Source organism: Cuculus canorus, chromosome 18 (assembly GCF_017976375.1).
Source record: "Cuculus canorus isolate bCucCan1 chromosome 18, bCucCan1.pri, whole genome shotgun sequence".
NCBI lineage: Eukaryota > Metazoa > Chordata > Aves > Cuculiformes > Cuculidae > Cuculus > Cuculus canorus.
The window spans coordinates 4,474,085-4,495,478 of NC_071418.1; the positions used below are offsets into that span (position 1 = coordinate 4,474,085).

General features: G+C 38.8%; 1 protein-coding gene across 3 annotated transcripts in view; it reads left to right on the forward strand.

Moving 5' to 3' along the window:
* The window catches only part of CEP112 (centrosomal protein 112), a 167,367-nt gene that overhangs the window by 131,200 nt on the left and 14,773 nt on the right, over positions 1-21,394 (forward strand). For all 3 annotated transcript variants that reach the window (XM_054082932.1, XM_054082933.1, XM_054082934.1), the window contains one exon: positions 18,485-18,574. In XM_054082932.1, the coding sequence (XP_053938907.1) occupies positions 18,485-18,574 (90 nt within the window). The remainder of the gene's footprint in view (positions 1-18,484; positions 18,575-21,394) is intronic.

Below are 21,394 nucleotides of genomic sequence, written 5' to 3' on the forward strand. Positions count from 1 at the left end.
ATTCTCAACATCATCACGTATTTGTTAGATGCTGTCGTATCTCGGAACAAAAAGGTGATTTTCTGTATGCAAAGGTTGGACTGAAGGTTTTATCAACACAGTGAAATTTCTCAATGCAAGTAGAACAGAATATTTGCTCTGCTGTGGTGTTCACTCCCTGTGTTGGATACTCTTATTTCCTTTTATTCTGGAGTACCGTTTCCACAGGAGGGGTGGGTTTACACTGATCTTGCGCTATTTCGGCATGTGATGCCGGCAAATTGCCCCATGAAGGGAGTGCGTGATCTCTTGGGCTTGCTGCTCGTCCAGCCCACCCTGCTGCACCAGGGTGGAACGCTTGGTCCATTTGCATAACCGCCCCTTCCCTTTCATGTGTGATTCCTATTAAAAGTAAAACAAATTATTTTAAACCTTGAGATGTTTTAAAACATTCAGAACATTTCTTTAAGGGCACCTGATAGCTTTGTTTCCAGAAAGTAGTTGTCAAAATATACTGATGGTGTTTACAAACATCTCCAGAATGCAGTGTATCAGAAAAACTGTGTTCTTAAAAATGTTGTGAACAAACTAATATTGCGTTTAGTTATGTTTCGTTACCAACCATGATTATTAGCAAATTCCACTTGTAATTACAACTAATATTTTGTATTTAGCGAAAACGCATGGCAGAGCTATGGGAACATAAACAGAGTGACTATAGTCCTGTGGAAGTATTCAGTCTGTTGTCCTCAAAATACCTTTAGAATTCCACCGTTGTACTCTGCAATAGCTGGGTTTGCTAAGAGATAAATAATTCTTACTTGTTAGTTTAAAAGTCCTGAGCAAAGCTAACTCTCAGTGGTTTAAATGTCCTTATTAGTCCTTATAAAGGGAGAAGCGGCATCGGAGATTGTACAGCATGGATTGACCTGATCTAGAGTAGAGAGAAGAAGCAGTTTTGATCCTGCCTTACGCACAAGACACTGGAGGGTAGAACCTTGACTTGGTCGAAAGGTTTGGGGCAAAGATGGAAATTAACTCTGGACTCTAAGTGCTGGATCTGTGTGTCGGTGCATCAGCTCTTCTGTGAGAGCAGTTTAAGGAAGAAAAGCACACAGAGCTGTGTGGTTGGAGTGACGCTGGAAGCGATGTTGCCCCCTGTTTAAGCCATATCTTAGAAGTCCACTTGCCGTCTCATCAAACCCTTTTGAGGGAGCTGGGCCCGTTCAGTTCTTTACCTTTTTGTTAAGGCTGCTGACAAGTTTCCAAGCCATGGCAAAAAAAAAAACAAGGAGGAAAAATTTACATATTCAGCCTTTTCTTTGTATTTGCAGCAAAAACACACTAATGACTGGTTGTTCAGTAGGCTGTGACAGTGTGTAACTGATAGCACTGAGGGTATTAATTAGGAAAAAAAAACCCTGAAAGCTTAGCGTAAGCTAAAAATGAATATCTAAAACTTAGGATAAAGTGAAGACAACAAAAACTCCTTGGAATAATGTATAAGTGAGTCTTAACTTGCTGTCTTCTCCAGCATCGTTGATGCAGTAGGGTTAGCGGTTATAATGTAGACTACTGTTGAATAGCTTTGTGATAAACTTTTGTGAAGAAGACGCACATTATTTATAAGCTTTTTTAATTTATTTTATTGTCTTTTTATGTTAACGTCTTTTTTATTTTAACTTTGCCAAACATGGAGGGGTTTTTTTAGTTAAAAGTGCCTGTAAAAAGGAGGCTGGCATTCCACTGGTGAAGCTGACTCTGACTCGTGTCATATAAGACATCTGGTCAGAACGTGTGTTACTGTTTGTGATGGTTTGATGGCCACAGCCATGCCAAATTCTGTCAGTCATTAAAGATCTTCAGAGACATGTATGTCACAATTTCTCCAGAGAGAGCTCAAATCCATCTAATTGCTTTTGTGGCTAAACATTACCACGATAAACCAGTTGGAATGGTGAAATTAAGAGTTGTTAGGGACCATCTTAATGTTAAATATACAGAGTCATTTTTCATAGATCTCTGTTTCTTTGTCGCTGACTTTAGCCTATAATAATAACTAATAACTCTACAGTGTCTTTTATTAGCAGGGAATTACAAGGCACCAACATTTGTACCTTAGCATTGTAAAGCAGGCATTAAAATTTACCAGGCAAATAACATTATCTTGCTCGTAATTTCCTATATTCTGTTTGATCAGCACAGGCACCTGTTTTTCACAATCTTTGTTTATATGCATACAAGTTTCACCCAAATTCCATCTGTTAGAGAAATGAGGGTTTAGCCCCAAGCTTTTCAACTGTCGCTCGTGCTCCATCTCTTGATTCCCTTACGCGGTTATCTTTAAAGGCTATATTGACACGTTCATTATAAATGAAAATAAAACCAATTTTCATGTTAAAGTTAGATAATTATTGGTCACAACTGAGATTCTGATTTCAAAAGTCCTCTCTCCTTTTCAAAATCATATCTCTTTTTCAGTTGCCGCAGAAATTATTTCGTTGTCTGAAGCGTAGTACCTTCTCAGAATTACAGGGCTTCTGATGTTTGGCCAATCAGGCAATCTGAGTGGCTGAGCATCTGTAAGTACTTTATAATAGCTTTGACATGCTTTGTGAGACAAAGAATTGAGTCATCTTTTTTTTTCCTGCAGCAAGCTCTGCGCTCTGGCATTTTTCTTGACTTTTCATGTCTCAACACATTGAAGAACTTACCATGGCCAACAGCAAAATCATACTTCAAAGTTTTAAAAAAGACTAGAACTAGTGCTTGCATCGGCCTCTGAACTGCAGTCCAGTTTTATCCAACGGGTTTAAAAATTTGTGTTTTCACTCTTTCCTGTGTTACCGTTGTTGTCCTCGGTGTTTTGCCTTCCCTCCAGAAGGGCCTTTGCTGCCTGAAATCCTTTTTATTCTTTTTTAGCCCTAGAAGGGATGCCACCTTACATCTGCCAGCCACCAAATTATGGAATTAAAGATTCCATAAATGCGTAACAAAACATGAAGTCTTATCTAGTGAAGCTGTTGGGCTCTTTGGATGAGTTGTGCTACAGTAATTTTGCACTCGAGAAATGGCAAAAAAGGAATTCAAAACACGACATAAAATTCACTGCTTTTAACTGACAAGATAGGAGTGATAACACTGAGTGGGGTCCGGGATGATTAGAAAGGTGCAGAGAAAATGCTCTTATTAGTGTTGGGTAGTGCTGACGTAGGCCCACGCAGCTAATAAAGAAGGGCTGACAATGCTTATAACTATGATACAAGAAAATGAAAATTAGCTTTTTGAAGGCTGCTGTGATGGTTACAGTTTACTGTTGCATTTCAAACACGTTGTCTTCTCCAAAGAGCACAGAGACTTTTATGTGCAGGAGAAAGTGGTGCTTAGAAAGATAGAGTTGGGGAGATACCCTCAAGTTAGGAGGCAGACTGCCTGGGAGGAAGAACCTGTGCTCCAAAGTCTGGGATTAGAGAGGGGGAAAAAAAACCAAATAAAGATAAAAACAAGTGTCTAATGTCCTCCAAACACAGGGCATCTGTAAAACAGCCTGCGCGTAGGGCTGTGTAGACTTTCCAAGGGCTGCTCTTTGTTCCAGTTCCAGTGAGTTCCTGGAACACAGCCTCTTTCCCTGATCCTGGAACAGCCTTGACTGCAGGGCTTCTCCAGCCATGTAGGTGGAAACACAATATGTGTGAACTCTATATTCAACCAACAAAAGATTGCTGGAGAAAAAGGACATCTTCAAAGGAAATCTTCTGTAGTCCACAAACATTTATTACTCGGTAGTAAAGATTTTTAAAGCCTGGCACGGTAACACAAGTTGTAGGGTTTGGCAAATAGAGATTTGGGGACGTGGACCTGCTCTACTTATCAACGTGTATTTCCCTTAGATATCTTATGGTGTGGCTGATCCCAGGGGTGAACAGAAATAGCACCAGATTCCATGGGCTGATTCCAGCATGCCTACACAATTTCCAATATTTGTGCAAACTTTTTTTTTTCGCAAAACTATGCTCTAATATAAGTTGCTTTTGTGTTTTTTACTAATTGTAGTGCTGGCTGCTCCAGGGATGTCAGCAGGAGAGAGTCACCGAGGATTTCAGCTTCACGCAGTAAAATACTCTTGCCAAAATTCATGTTGACTTTAGAAATCTTCAGATTCCATTTAGAATTTTCTGCTGGCTCTCCAGCTTTACATGTAACTGAAACTCAAGCAGATCAAATATCAGAGTATTTTTTAAGACATGACTGGCGACTGCTTTTGAATGGCAGATCACAGTGAAATAGAAATATCTTTGTTAAACTTACCATTTTCATAATAGTTGGGCTTTTCTTAAGCGTAACGAGAGAAACCTGGTGAATTCGATACTTGTACAGGGCTATTTACCAATATTGAAAGGCAGAGTAGCAGTAGAATCGAGTGGTCCATAGCATTCTGTATTTATTTTCTATAGAAAATAAATAGAAATAGAATAAATAGGAATAGAAAACCACTCTATAGAGTGGGTTTTTTTCCATGCAAAATTAAAATACCTATTGTTTCCTTAGCATTAAAGGATTAGTTACAAAGAACTGCTAAAGGAAAGCAGCCAAAGCTGCCATATTTCTTCCCCTTTCTTGAATCAGTGAAGTTAAGAATAAAGGAACTTTCCAAGTTATAGTACTGTACTTGAAAAGGAAAAAAGTATGCGGCGACTTTTATCTGTGTATTCAGTAGATCAGATGGCAAACTCACCCAGACAGCCTAGCAGGGGAGCAGCTTCTGCTTTTCTCAGTAAGCCCTGAGTGCTGGGAAGCAGCACCAAGCACGACTTCAAAAGATACAAACACGCATGGAGTATAAAGTTTCATTTTTTTCAAAACATCTGTCTAATTAGCACAAATTTTATGTTTGTGAGTTCTAGCTCTGACTTTCTCACAGTTTCGTACTCAGCAGAAGTGGCTTTTTCATCTCTCAAATTTGTGTAGGAGATTAAACTTAGAAATACTGTCACCAAACCTGACCCTTCAGATCCTTGATATAAACCTATCCTGTTTCCTTCTAGCATCAATCGCCCCATTGTGCCCAGCTAGAAAATGGGAGGTGTAGCTGTTAGCCAAATTTTTTCTAGAAGTACAAGATGATTTTAATTGAATGTTATTATCAACCAGTTCTTGTGGTTTGACATGGATTCAAAATTAAGCAGTTCATCTCCTTAAAGAATGCGTAGGCACTCGTATAATAACCTCAGTAAGTTTTCGGATGCCTCCATCCTAAGGGAAATTGGTTTGACTTGCCCTTCAGTGGAAATTTGATGTACTATTGGCAGTCAAATTAGCACTGGAGTCCACGAACAGAATGAAATTCTATCCCTTTATATTGTATTTTCCTCCTTTTCCCATTAAAATTTGTATCCTAAACACTTAAATTGAGGCCCGGTTCACCTTGTGGCCTTGCAGTTCAAGGAAACCATCTCCATGTCTTCATATAGAACGTGTGTATAGAAGAAGGTGAAAACCTAAGTGTTATTTAAAATATGCATTATTCTTTGAGCCCTTTGAACGTGGATTCTGTACTTCATGTGCATCCTCCATCTTGCACTGGAGTTTGGGATGCCTTCCCTAGGAATGGTTTGTCGTTGCTGATTCATGCGCTGTGTACGCTCTGATTCTCTTCGTTTATGAACAGGATTTGATATGGTAAGTATTTTATTTGTTTACCCTTGAAAACATGCTTGAAGAAGACTAGAGCTGAAGCTTATAGAGAACCTCAAGGCCAAAGCTTTTTCTTAAGGTCTTTCTTCTGTGCAGCCATCAATAGTTTTGTATCTTTGGCCTCTTCAGAAAGCTTGAGGTCCTCAATCAAGAAGGCTATTTCAGGGAGCAAAAGGAATTTGCCTGTTTTCTTCTTCAGGGATCTGTCTGTGAAACTTATTCTCAGGAAACGGAAGTGAGTGTTGCCTACAGGATAAAATTTAGGACTCTAAAGGGGCTTCTTGGCAATGTCCCCTTCAAAACTGCCACATAACAGAGGACTGGAAGAGCAGTAAAGCAGAGATTAGTCAAGCACAACAAAAGCCTTGCTGCTCTGACACAACTGCTTTTTAACTTCTGTTACTAAAACTGTCTCTTCTTATTTTTAGTTCAAACTTTCACAGCACTGAAGTCAGTATCTTCAATTAAGTCAACATGTTAATAATTGTGAAGGCAAATCCTTCAGCAGTAGTGCATATTGATGTATGAATCTAATGCCTGGTATCTGCAGTAGTGGTGGAGATACCTTTTGGAACTGCCTTCACCAGCTTGGCCAACCACCCAGGAGACTCAAAATTTGTATTTCTAATGTTGAATATGTCTCCTGCATTTGGCACCTCAAAAGAAATATATCCTCAGTGAAAACCCCAGATTGCCAATTAAGAAGAATTCATTAAGATCTGCTGAAGTTCAAAGCAAAACGGCCAGTTCCTCGCAGGTCAGGGCAGCTCTTTTAATGGTTCCTGCTTTGCCTCCAGCAGCAGCTCATCTCATGAACCTGCTTATTTTTCTGCCAATACTGTTGGCAGGTGAATAGAGTCACATCAGATCACCTCACGAATATTTTTATGCTGGAAACCTTTGCTCTGAGTATGCCGCTTTCCTGGCCCAGCGTGGCATGAGATCATGGGTTTCAAACCCGCCCGTGTCGGCCTTAGAAGACAAAACATGCAATGCTCTGTTCACTTCCTTTTTTGAGGTCTGCCATGAAGCCGGAGCTGAGTTTTGCAACCGAGTTTGCTCCCTAGCAGTTCAAAACGTTGCAAAGGAATAACGCCAGCTGTGTGGGGAGGAAGGAGAGCATCCCTTGATCATTTGTGAAACAAAAGCAAATGAATGCAAGTCCTAGGGACCAGTTCTGGAGAAAACAAAACAATCCTTTTTTTTCCGGGAAATAATTAGTTAGGACATGTCAGCACGCAGCTTCACCCAGATGTACTGTGGTTTAGGAAAGCACAGCAGTCGCACTCTGGCCAAATGGGCAGCAGTGCTAGTCCAGAACTTATCCGGGCTCCTGAGAGTCCCCGTCTCAGCAGTGCACTGTTTGAATTTCAATAGGAGGTTGCGCTAACTGTCTGTATTGGGCTGTCGAAAAGATGGTAAATCCTGAATTGCTGCAAGGTTTTCCTTTGTATTTTCTGATTGCTCAGGGACTGCCATCGGTACCCGCATGTGGTACCATGGTCCAGCTTGGCCCTTCCCTTCCTGTTGGTAGTGTGACCACCTTCTCACTCAGCATCATCACTAGGATCTAACCTGGAGGAGACCTGGGAAAAAGATGTGCTTATCCAGGGTGGGATGATGCCTGCAGGGCAAGTATCCAATCCATCGCATGCATGCTAGGAGCCCCAGGCGCTCTCCCTGCTGCTGCTTTCTTCCAAGTTTGTTATGTAAGAGAGGGTGAAAGTACAAACAAGAGAAAACTAAACATGAAAAGTGAGTTTGTTTGCTTACTGAGAAGCTTGGGAGTGGCAGGATGAAACTGTATGAATAAAAATTCAGACTACCAAATGTTACATACCTGCAGAGACCAAGCCAGAACTCTGTATACAGCTTGAAGGGGAAATCTAAAATGTATATTGGCCCTCTCTGGCTTTGGAAGAAACATTGCTTTGCTGATATGGCTATATCTAAATTCCGTATATGTTTGTTCCAAATATTACCACCATTCACATCGTTTACAGTTTTGCTCTTGTAATTCATAGAATCATAGAGTGGTTTGCGTTGGCAGGGACCTTAAAGATCATCCAATTCCAACCCCCCTGCCAATTCAACAAGGTAAAATAGCAATTACTGAAGGCTATGTAACAGTTTGAATCATATCAGTGGATTTTAGTTGTCTGCATACCTGGAAAAACCTTAAGCTTAAGTTCTCTTAAGCTCCAAGGGACAACTCATACCTAATGTATTGTTTGCTTCCTCCTAACAGAATAATGCATCACTTCTATTTACATTGGTGTAAATCCAAAAAAGCAAGTAGGACACAGGAAAATGTGAAGTGATCGTCTGTATTTGTCTACCTAAAATATTCTGTACTGGTATTCTGGAGGTCTCAAATGGAAGGGAAAACTTCTGAAGAAGCTGAAATAGATCTTACTCATGTCTAATTTTGAAAAAAAAATAAATATGAACTTAAAGGATTTTAGAAATGTTTAGAACCATTGGCATTATGACAGCAAGTATCTCTGTCATAACATCATATGATTAACTAGATCAGAAACATTCTGGGATGTTCTGATCAGTTATGTTAATTCGTCTTTAAAAAATATAAAGCCAATGCTCTATAAAGTAGATACTTGAAAAACAGTTTTCGTTTTCCTCAGGCTAGGGAGATTAGAGTTTCATAATCTGTTTGACCAGCTGCAGAGGACGTTCTTTTTCATTTTTTCTTTTTAAGTAAATGAGCTTCATCTCAACGTGATTAAAAAAAAAAAAATCAAGCTTCAAAAATGCTCGGTTTTCACACATACTTTTAAATAGGAGCAATTGCATTATCGTGTCTCATTGCAAATGTAATTGGGTTGGAGGTCGTTAAAGACTTTGAATAAAAGAATTTCCAAGTTTCCAAGTCTGCATCCTTCCCTGTCAAGAATCATCCCATTTTTGGCTTACAGACATAATTTTAGAAGATATTACTTTGCTGCCTCTCACATCTTACATGGAGTGAGTGTGCAGGCACTGTTGAGTCAAGCTCGCTCTTGTTCAGTTCAAAAAGCAGCGGTTTGCTTTGCAAGTTAATAGTGTTGATTAAGGTTACTTTGAAAGGTATAAAGACATCATTAGATTTCTTTTTGTGTGTGTGTTGCTAAGAGAATGGGCATTATTTTGTGCAATGGAAGAATTCCAGCAATATCGGGTAGTCTGCTAGTCCATTGCACAAAATAAACAATTTTTCTTTTGTTCTTCCTGGGAATCAAGTTAGCCTATTGATTAGAAATATCTGAGTCCTTTCATATTTACTTTTTAAAAGAGCATAGCAAAGTAAGATGCTTTGTAAAGGCAGTTAGGAATGTTTATATTTCTACGTCTTCATACATCTGTGACAAGGAATGTATTTTAAGGAGATATTTGTAGAGCATTGGGGGTCTAACTGGAACCTCTGGTCCATCTCCAGGTGTAAAGTTTCCGAACACCCACTTAAAGTGGCAGTTTGGTGATAAACTTAGTTGGGAATGAAGCCACCGGCGGTGAGAAGATTGCCTTGTTCAGCAAGTGGTTGATAAATATGCTCTATCGTGAGTCAGGCATTCTCGAAATCATTGTAAGAAATTCTGCTCGAACCCCTGATGTTTGTTTTTGCAAAGCTGTTGGTAGGAATACAGCAAGCAGCAAAACTAGATGTTTTACTAGTTAATTCATATTCACAATAGCAGTTTTTTACCATCCATTGACGTGACGTTTTAGACGTTCTTATGACATAGCATCAAAAATTCAAGAAGTTGTCTGAAAATGTTGAAGCCGACATCAGGTCTTCACAGGAAACCTGCTTCGAGAATGGCAGACTCCTTGCCGTTTCCTTTGATTGCGAAGTGTTTAATAAAAAGCAAATTAGGAAATGAAAATTGTCTCGCGGATCAATCAGGCGCAGCAGTTCTGCCTGTTGAGCGTTACCTGTCAGACATTAACCTGATTGGGGATGTTTTATTTTGTATAATAGTCTCAAAATCAGACTGAAAGGTTGACTTAAAAAGTACCTGATGTATTTTGTGTGTGCTCTGAGGCTGATAACAAACTCTGCAGTTCAAGTTTTAATAACTAGGGGGGAGCTAAGAAACTTCAAAAGGTTTGTGATAAATGTTTTTGACAATGCGTCAGCTGAACATTAGGCAGAATCTTGGTAAATCCTCTCATAAGTGGTTTAAAATGGAGTTCTGAACTTTTCCTTCCTAAGTGCATGCATAAGATGTCATGGTATCTTTGGGTTTTAAAGATGCGTTTTATCTGGTGTATGTGAACCATTGGTGTTTCTGTCTACACTTCTGAGAGTGAAAGGGGGAAAAAGTTCAGCAGTTTTCTCCTTTCAGCAATCTCTGCCCCTGCTCTTGACCATGAAAACTCATGGAAAAAAAGAAAAGCCAGTTTTAAAGCACGCTGACAAAATACTCCAAGTAAATATTATAGAAAATGTTCTGAACTGACAAGCTTTCCAAATGGCTTCATCATGACAACCCTAAAATGTTCTGGTTATAGACAAAGCAGTGCTGGCACATGGCAACCGTTCGTTGAGTTTTGTGGTTCATCGAGAAAAGCAGATAAAAGCAACTTTATTACTGCTCTCTGGACACTGCCACCCTCCCCCTCTCCTTTCACCTGAGCCGCTGAAAACAAAGTGAAAACAATTCCTTCCTTGGCTCCCCCTGAAAAAAAAAATGCTTAACTTTACAATTTATACTGCTGTTTTCTTTGAATTTTTATCTTTGCAGGGCTTGATCTGCCTTGTGACGTCCTTTGTGTTTCAAAACAATTGAGTTTATAGTGCCATGCAGTGAAGCTCTGACACAGCAAAATGCTTAGGCTCTTGCCTAATTTTAAACCTATGAATAGTTCTGCTGATGTCCTCAAGGTGTTTTAGGGATACCGGGCTAAAGACTTCACAGAACAGTGGTCTGAAAACTTTGGTTGGCTCAACTAGAGACTTACAGAAAATCGCTAATGTTTTTATAGGAGCAAAGCAGGAAAAAGTATGCACGTTGACAATCCTAACAGCCCTCAGGGAATCTCCAAAGGACAGCGATCCAGATGAAGTCTGATGTGAAATAGGGTTAAAGGACTATTCAGGAGCTAATGCTGATGATCCACTCAAGAGCCAAAGTCTATAATATCCTGCCAATCAGTCTCTTGCCTATGAATTGAGAAAAATGAAAGTAGTGTAGCATTAGAGCCTACCACACTGGAAAAATGTTTGCATATATGTTTCTTTTATGATAAATGACCTACTTTAAAATTTTTTCACTAGTACTAGAGAGGCATAATTTCGTTCCTACAGTCCTCTTCCTTCCTGAACCTCTTTCTTTCTTCCCACACTCCCTCGAGGGAAGAAATCATTACACTTCTCAACGGCATCTCCTACTGGCAAATGTCAGACCAGTGCAAAAAGGAGCTGCTTGATGTGCCTGAGTGAGCAAAGCCAACAGCTCAGGTAATTTTGCCAGATCTCCACTTCCATTTGAGATGTCAGCAAAACGTGCCAGGCTTCCAAATGGACTCAGTACATGGGAGTTCACGTTATTTCAAGTGGGAGTTTGTAGAATCATTGAATCGTAGAATGGTTTGGGTTGGAAGGGACCTTAAAGCTCATCCAGTTCCAACCCCTCTGCCATGGGCAGGGACACCTCCCACCAGATAAGGTTGCTCAAAGCCTCATCCAACCTGGCCTTGCACACCACCAGGGATGCAGCATCTACAACTTCTCTGGGCAACCTGGGCCAGGGCCTCCCCACCCTCACAGTGACAAATTTCTTCCTAGTATCTCATCTAAATCTCCCCTTTTTCAGCTTAAAACCATTCTCCTTCATTCTACCCTTGCCCTCCTTGATACAAAACCGCTCCCCAGCTTTCCTGTAGCCCCCTTTAAATACTGGAAGGAGCTGATTAATTCTGAGCCTTTGGAAAGTACCTCTTTTATCTGATTCCTGACCAAAAAAACCTTTATTTCTTAATGATAGCAGAAAATGGTCAGCCTTCTCTTTCAGGGATGTGTTTAGAAGGGTATTATCATTTGCATTTTCATTTCATGTTGTAGTTCATGTTCCCTATTTATGAAATAGTGTTTAATGGTTAAAGTCATATGTGAGGCAGGAGAATTCCCAGATCTGCAGTTCTGTCGTCGCGCAGTCGGACACTGCATGGATGGATCTTTGAGTTCTTCTCTTTCCCCCAACCCATGTGCAGTTGGTAGCAACTTCAGCCAGGTAAGGAGTTTGAACTGACGGTAAAACACTAGGAGTTCAGTGGAAGGAAAGTGTTGAAGACATGTAAAATATCTCTTAAGATGATTTGATTTCTGTTCCCGAGGAGCAACTAAGCATAACTTTTCTGTACAGTCATAATAGTAATTGTAATATAACCTATTGGCTGGAAGAATAATTTGTGTTATTAAACACCGTAGCTATTTTAAGTATAAAATGATAGAGAGTTGTTCTTTCCTGTTGCAGTAATGTTGGCCCCCGTATATAAGTTGTAGAAAACCTTGTTTGCAAAAACAAAGCTATTGTTTTAACAAAAACCACAGAATTTTTGCCTTTCATATTGAGTCAGTAGCATAATGAGTAGTGGAGCAATAGTTCAACATCAAAGGAGATTTCTTGGATATATAGTGCATTGCAACAACACTGAAAAAGTTCCCACCAGAAAGGAATTTTGCCATATGTGAACAGCAAACATATGTATTAGGTTAAAACCAGAAGATTTCCTTTACTTTACACCAAAAACAAGAGAGAACTTAAGAACAGAGGTTTTCAAACAGTTGTGCGCTGGAATGCAGCACAGAGAGTGAGCAGTGTCCGACGTTCAGAGCGGTGTCAGTTGACAAAAGCTCTATGAAAACCCGAAAAGCATTGAGGATGCACCAACAATTTGGCTCAAACATCGATATTTCATTTTTTTAAAGAAATACACTTATTTTTCTCCATCTCATGGCGTAGTGATCTTCATAGATATATTTTCCCAATTTATTTATAGTTGTAATAAACTCAGACAAATTTACTTATCTCCATGAAATATTTTAGCAAAAATAATGTTTACTTTAAAAATTCTGAGCTTATTTTTGATGGAGTTCTTGGCCTGCTTTCTTTGAATAAGAGTTGCGTTTGACTCCGTAGGATGTGAGACCACCTAATACAAAGGAGAAGCTTTTGCCCAAAGAGCCCATACTTACAGCTTCGTGCAGAGAGATAAAGGTACTCGAGACTGAGTGTTTCTATCACCACATTTTAAAGCTTTTGCATATGTATTTCTGGAACAAAATTTGCTTTAATTTTTGTTAACATTCACATGGATTTTCTTTAAAGTTCCAGAGCTAGTTTTTCTTCTCATGAACAAGGAGAGAAAACACATCAATGGATATAATTTGAATTTAGAAGGCATTTAAAGAGGGGCCTGTATTCAGAATTATTGTTGGCACATGTTTTGAGGATATGAAGTGGAAGCCTTCTGCTGTGGGCATTAGTAAGGAGATAATTAAAACTGTAGTAGGTAATTATGGTAGCTTTTATTACTGCATCTTTCATTAACTAATTATATTAATTTGGTAATGTTTGAAAAAGTCTTTGAAGATGAAAAGTGCTAACTATTACTACCTCTCATTGTAGTATTACTCTGCACTGGTCATAAGGATTGAAGTCTTTTCTTGATACAGATGCACATCCATGTGTGCAGAGTCGCCGGTACAGCCAGTAAGAATTAGAGACGTGCATCTAAAAAAGGTTCTGTCATTAACTGGCATGGTCTGATCAGGATCAGCAGTGACTTTCCTGCTAACATTTTTTCTTTCAGAGGGAGAATACATTGGAGTTTTAACATTTTTTAGAAGTTTTTTCGTCTCTTGTAAAGCGTCACATATTTATTCAACCCTCAGTACCAGACAGATAAAATCATCCTGATCCCAGCCTTGCCCTTGATGTGATGGGAGCAGGAATCAAGCCCCGTCTTCTCTCGGGAACACACCAAAAGCAGGAAATCATTTCAGGCTGGAGAAGCAAAACATCGCACCTTCGTAAATGCAGTATCTTCCCAGTGATAATCAATACCAAGTAATTAAAACTAATAATGGTTTCTGTTTATGTAATTCTTTCAGAACTTAATTTTCTCTCAGGGAATCCAACACTTCTTTTTTTTAAATATCCCGTGGTTAAAGGATAATCAAATCAGTTTTCATATATTAAAGACTAAATCCTTCATATATTCCCATTTCATACTTGTTCGTGTGATTCTTAGAACTCTTTCTTTTACCAGCTTTTAGTTGATTTAGATTAAGCCCTGTAACTAATGCCAAAAATTTATTCCTGCCTTGAAAAGGGGTTTTGTAATGCTGGCATCATACCTTTTGTCTCTCTATGGCTCCTTGTCAAAACTATAGGCTTTACAAGTTGGGTTTTTTGCAAAAAAAAAAAAATAAAACCCCTCTCTTGCAGCTTCCTTCTGGCACCCCGAAGTCGGGCTGAATTTCCCCGGTCATCACCCCAACGTCCCTGTGAGCTGCACAGGCCAAACTCCACACTAACTCCACACGCGCTACTCTGTTGTCTCCAAAGCGCTCCAAATTACGATGAGCAGAGTTAGGTTTGAAATGAACTTCATTAAACGTTTTGCTGGTGATGATCCATCCCCAATAGAATAATAAGAAAAGAAGAGCCTACCCAGAAATGCAGTTCCAATGTTCCTTTTTCCTTCCGTGTCAGCCAGTACCCAAACGTTTCACATCTCGTGGGGACAATGATGGACTCGTCCACAAGCTCCACTTGAGGTCCCAAGATCTGACTGTAATATTTCAGTCGCATATTCTCTCTTTACTTTTCTCTTCCATCCCTCTTGTGTCTCTCAATGTTGCATGCGACCGGAACATTTACAATATGATTTTTATTTTAGGATCCTTTCCATTTTTATAAATAAATCAAATGAATGTTCCTTTTATATAGCTGCAATTCACCCACACTATTGCAGTGGAGCTTATTATCTCATTTACATTTTTAAGTGCTTTTCAAAGTGTAGGATATCTGGGCTGGAAAGCAAAACATTTCATTCCTTTGTTCTCAGGCCAACACAAAGCATTTCCAAGGTCAGGTATGGTGTAGACTTTCAACAGCAAACATGTTTACATGGCATTTGAAAGCCGGTTTAACTGAAAAAGAAAAAAAAAATACTGTCTTTATAACCGTGATGTAAGTCAACTTACCAAGGCTGAGAGACAGGAATTAATTCTGTACCTGGAAAAATTTAACTAAATAAGTTAGGCTTTGTTTTCCATTCAGAGAAAAAAGCCTCTGACACTTTAAAATTGGCCTGTTTTTAAGTTTTTTTTGAAAAAAAAAGTTATTAAGCATAAGCTCTATTGCTCTTTTTGGTAAAATCTGTCACTTTGAAGCTGTAGAATAAAACTGCGTTTCTAAACAAAGCCAAACCCGCTGTTTAATTTTACAGAAGAGATGTTCTGTGGTGTACCTGGGTAAGTTCTCTACTTTTAAGAGTATTCTACGTAACAAATGCTTCTCTATTAGATACAGTGAAAGATTTGCGGGTACCAGGTGGCTATCGGCATGCAGGCTCTGGCCGCTCCACCTGAAGCTTTTTTGACAATAGAGAGAATTTTCAGTGTGATCTTCAAAAAGGCGCATTATTCATGGCATCCGTCACGATTCTTCCTAGAAAATTAAAATCACGGGCGACAAACTTGCTTACTTCTAATTCCAATCTTCAGAGCTAATCGTATGCAGGAATCTACAGCAACCATAAGATTTTGATGTTACTTCTTTTTTTTGACATGACTTTGATCAAATACTGATCTTTTGGGTTTACTTTTTTGTCCTTGTGCTGATAAGAAAGCTGAAATACCCAAATGTACATTAATTACTCATGGAGCATCCTTTATAAACAAAACTTTGTTCTACAGAGTGATTGGTAGGAGAGCTGGTGCACAACACGGCAATACTCTAAAATGATTAAATTGGGTGTATTCATGATTTATCAGAGGAGTTCATCTTTTTTTCTGCCCTCCCAATACAAAACGTACTGACAACCAGTTCTGATGTGATTGGAAAGGCCTTGTAAACTCATACAGTATATTTTGGGTTTGATAATCGATGAATGCATAACTAAAAGACTTAACCCTTTTAACTTAAGTTTGCTGTGCTTATATGCTATAGTAAAAATCTTACTTCTAAATTGTAGTTACTTAAGACATTGTCTGCTCTCAAAATGAAACAAAATATGTGTGCTCCTCCTTGGCAAACACTCATCTAGAGTAGGTGGACCTAATGAAGACTGTGCGTCATCTGAATTTCTCAGATTAAATTACTTTAAGATGCAGTGGAAACCCTCACATTAAAAGAGCCTCTCCTATGCTCTGCAAAATTAGTTTTTCTGTTGTAAATAAGAAAAGTAAAAATAGTGAAATTAAGGAAGGAAACAGAAGTGCTCCTCTCCTTTGGCACCACATAGTTTGTGTCTTTACCAGGAATGATATGAGATCCTGTTCTGTATTCAGTACTTGCAGATTTTTGTGATGGAATATGATATGAATCTGTTCTCTGACAAATATGTGTGTATATACACATACCTATTCGTACATATGCGTGCTATCCCTTAACTGTCTTCAAAGTCCTGTAAGAGAGTGAAATGTGCTCTTGAGCGCAAGGAGGGAGTCTGGGTAGGACGGCTGATATGTAACGAGGTTTCCTCCCTCCTTATTTTTCACCATGCCAAGCTACTTGGACTGTATAAGCTGATCATGTGGAAATAGCAGGAGAAGATGGGTCATACTTTGTAGTTTATCCAAAACGTGCTCTGTGAATGTTCCTGAAAGTCATCCTGTACTGGTTATGTCTGGATCTATTGGAATTATGCCAGCTCTTTTGTCAAATTAATTGGGTCTTTGGTGATCTTTGTGATACGTGGAACAGCCCCGCTCCTTATTCTACTTCTGTGTTGTATGACCTGATGGTTTTATTTTTTAAGTCAAAGTATTCTTGTTTATGTTTTACCTTACAAAATTGGAGATACAAAAAGAAAACAAAAAGCCTACAATTCACACATATATTTCATTATATTAATGCAAATTCCTGGTGCGGCAAGACTTGTTGAGTATTGAAGACCGGTTATGCATTCAAAGCCTGGATTTCAACGTTTCTCAGAAGCGGTGATAGCATAAAAGTCCCTGGGCAGATTTGAAGTTCATGTTTGGGTCTGGTTAAATTTTTTGGCATCAGAACATGTAATAGTCTTATAGCTAAAGACTTTAAAGTTAATGCCTGGCATCACTTCAAAACAATGTGCAAGATCTATCATAAGTAGTCCTCTTATCTTATCTCAATAGCAATTTTATCCTGTAAATGATTTGAGAGTACAGTGTTTCAGTGCTGTGGAAAAGAGCAAGGGGTTTTGGGGTTTTTTTTTTCTGTTAAATCTTTGTACTGTGAGTACAATTAATGATCCTGGTTTATGTATGGATATTCTACTTGCAGAAAGCAAATGTTAACCATCTCGCATGTTCTGCAAAGCACACTAAGAGCCTCTTATGGACTTGCCGGTCTCTCCTCTCTGCACGCTCTGCAGAAGGTCTGTGCAGCTCAGCTTCTTAAAAAGCAACACTGGAGGCACCTTCAGTGTCGTTTATAGCGTATCTTCAGGCTGAGTCCCTTCCCAGGTCCTGACTCTGCACCACGCTTTTCAGCTGATGGGTAGCAATGCCCTGATTTCCTGGCATACAAAAGATAACTCAAAATATTCCCTTTCTGCTGCCACAGCCGCCTCTGTGTTGATGTCAATCTAAGATCCACATTGTGCACTTTGCTTCAAGTCAGCACTTGCTGTTAACAATGCCTTTATTCAAGCTGACAACATAACTAAGCTTTTAGTAAATGTGTAAGTAAATGTTAAGTGTGTATTCAAACGTTCAACAATGACGAGGAAACTTGAAAAAAAAAATCTTTGAAACTTGGTATTGTTTGCTCGGTGTGTATCTGTTAGAAATAACATAGACTATCAGTTCCTTGGGGCACGACTGTTCTTTTGTTAAGCATAGAACCAAAAGATCAAGGCTCTGAGGAACTGCCGTAGTAAAAATAAATATATAAGAAGAACAATAATGACAAAATAAGTTTGTCAATGCATTTTAGGAGCTTAGTTTAGAGGTGATTAATTCTGAACTAAATAAAGGCTGGGTAGCTGTGGTAAAATGACATGATAATAATATTCCTTTTATTTATTGCCTTTTATACTTCATTTGTAGATCACAGGCTAGACTTTACTATGGGGCGGGAGGGGAGCCCCTGGTCTTGGTGAGCATCCTGTTTCAATAATATGGAATACATTTTCACTGCAAATTCCAGGCATGGTTTTCCAGAGAGAGGGTTATTCTTGCTTAAAGGAGAAGTTATTGGTGCGCTGCAAAAGTGTTCCTAGGAAGCACAGGTTGTACGGAAGGACGATAACAAATATCTGAGATGTTTGCATATTGCAAATCAAAGTGCAGTTGTTGCAATTGCAACATTTCCGTTTCCCTTTCAATCTTTGAGGGTATTTATTACATTTTTAATATCAATATTTGTAGCCTTTAACAAGATAGAACTACACCCTACCTGTCCAGAATGATTTTACTCCATAAAGGTGGTTAAACTGGGTCCGTCACATCTTAGCAGCTATCATGCGTGGCTGGAAACAACTGTAGCTGAAGAGCTTCACTGACACTGTACTGCTTTCCTAATCAGCTCGCTGAAGGACGTTATAAGTTTTTCTGCCATCTCTTACGTGTGTTTTGCATCCGTTGGTATTGTTTCAGGCCTTACAAGATGAAGTGGAAATGTACCACAGTCAGGTGCGAGCTGCAGAGAAGAAGCTGCAACAAAAGGAGTTGGAAACCCATGAGCAGGTACTGACTGTCCCTCCAAGTCCTCTTCCCTTGGGCAAGGAGGGTCAATGTTTAAAAACAGTATCTTGCTTCAGAGCAAAAGCACGTATTTTCCTGCAAAATTTTCAGCTAGCTTTCTTTTCTGTTTTTTTGGCAATGAAAGAGAATTAAACTGTCGAACCCTACAGGCAAATGCTTATCTCATGCTCTCTGTTTTGAGTTGGTATTTCAACTATTCTAGACTTTAAATTATGTAGTTATTTTGAACTGACTATACTGTTTTAATAGAGGTTTCTGACTCTTTTCTTAACCTATTTAATGGCTTTTGTGAAGAGAATGATAATTGGACAATAAGTGATCTAAAAATAATCTTTGTTCCTGATCTTATGCATTCATTGTCCTACCATGTTGTCTGTAAACAGTTCCATATGACCAATAGTGCTAAAATTATTCTGGACACTTTCAGTGAAATCAGAGACTTCAAGCAAAATAGTGTAAGTAGTTTCCAGACTACATTGAAACAGAAAGTCACTGATCTGCATTCAAAGCGGATTAAATTGAAATATTTAGGAAAATGTACAGGTGGTGGATATCTGAATCATGTAACAATTTACAGATTTCTAATAAAAATCAGTTTTTGCAGCATTTGAGAACTTTATGTGTTGCTGACTAAACAGTATCCATAAGATATATCCTGTATAAAGCATTTCTAAATCTATACGGTGTTTTATGCAATTCTGTTTGAGACAATATTTGGTAAAAGCAGGAAGCAAGTCAACAGTCTTGTCTCCGCCGTCCGTCTGTTGGGACTTTCTGAAGAATCTGGAGCCATTGAAGAAGTTTTTATTTAGGTGGCTTTGCTCTATTTTGCAGACAAACATTTTAAAAGTCGTCAGTGTGCCTCCTCTGTGACAGGCTGATCCATTAGTTATGCTTATCTCTCCAGAAGGAAAATGCAAAAATGACAGCTCTGATATCTTTCCAGCTACCTGATATCTTGGCCAGGCTACCTGTAAACATGTTCGTCAAGCGTTAACTGTAGCTAACAACTCGTCAACAGTAAGTTGAAGTATTTAAGTCAGTAACTTGGAACTTGCTTTCTGCTTTTACCAAATATTGTCTCGATCGGAATTGCATAAAACACCAAAATTTGTGCTGGCGCTGTTACAAAGGCCACTTTTCAGAGCCTTTACATGTCTAGAAATAAGGAGGAGACAGGGTTAAACAGCTTCTGGGTTTCATTAAAAGGAAAAATCTTGTGTTTTGATTCTATAACAACAACAAACAAATGAATGAGACATGAAAAAACATTTTGTTGTGCTTTTAATTAAAAATAAAAAGCTGTTTCTCATTACGGCTTGTTGGGTGGTATCTTAGTGCTCCATGTTTGTCTTTTTCAGTGCAACGTCCTTATAACTCTTCAGTCTGTACGAGTGACAGATCCACAAAGCTCAACTCTTTGTTACAATAACCTTCTGGTGATCGCACAGAGTTAACCTTTCTTTATTATAATTATCTAGAGAGACAGAGACAAACTATCCTATAAATGAGGGGGACGAAATATGTTAGAAAGACTCTGATGGCAAGCGCTGAGCTGTCTAGAGGCAAGTGTGGCACTGAAGCTGAAGACGAGTTGTTATTTTTATGGAGCTTTTTCTTTACAGTACTTCATGTTCTTGTATGAACTTGTGTTTACTCCTGTTTACTTTTTCGATCCTCTTTACAGTGTGAGTAGATGCCATCACACTCTATCAGTGTTTCATCAGCGGTGCAGCATGGCAACGTTATTTGACTGATGTGTTCCAATGCAGATGAACGCATGTATGTCAAAAGAGCCTGGGAACTTCTCCCACTTTAATTAACCTAAATAATTTTATCTTTTCCATAAAGGTTGTCCTGTCTCTGCTAAGTGTGGTTTTCTAATGGTCTGTGTGTTCAGTAACGCTACAATTCGAGATCAGAGTCTCAGAACTGTTCAGTCTTTCTTCATGTCAAAATGCTGGGTGTTTCCTTCAAAAATTAGATATCCACCATCTTAAGACAAATGTAATTGTATTCCTGGAAAGTGGTGAACTAGCAGTAAATAAGGGTAACTCACACTTAATACACTGTTTTTTATATATAGGTTTTGTGATATATAGTCCCAAGACAGTGAAACGAGTCTGGAAAAGTTCCTAGGAAATTTGGGTGCTTCCAGACTTTTTCCTTGCAAAGCAATGCTGAAGTTTTGTATATCTCAGTGCTGTGTAACTCTGGGAACCAGCTTCCCGTCAACAAATCCTATCTAGGTTATGTCCCTCTATCACATACTCTTGTCGTGCATCACTTGATTGACTCTGATATGTGCCTCTACCTGACGTACAGCAAGATTTCTGATAGAAAGGTCTTTCCTTCTACTAAAAACGTTTCTCTTTCTTGAGTCATATGGCTTTATGCAGTTGTCAGCCATAGTTTAAAAATCTCAATTGGACTTTACATCCTATGAATGTGTAAATAAAAATGATGCACATCACTTAGAGCTGAATTGTGTGCCATAATGAATCCAGGAATTTAAGCACGTGCAACTCATTTTGCTGAATCGAGGCCTGTGTAAAAGTTAACGGTGGTGATCTTCTTGTTTTATTACCTAGATTTCTTTAGGATACCTCATTTCATTTCAGATTCCTTTTTGTAAGGGTAATCGTGACAACTCAGTATACTAAAAAGCTCCAAGAATATCTCTTTCAAGAGTTATATGCAAGGGTTTTTTTCAGAGTAATAACCCTATTCCTTTCATTCCTTGTTTTTAACTATAGGAGTTAAAAACTATAATGTTTTTAACTATAGGAGTGGATTGAGTAT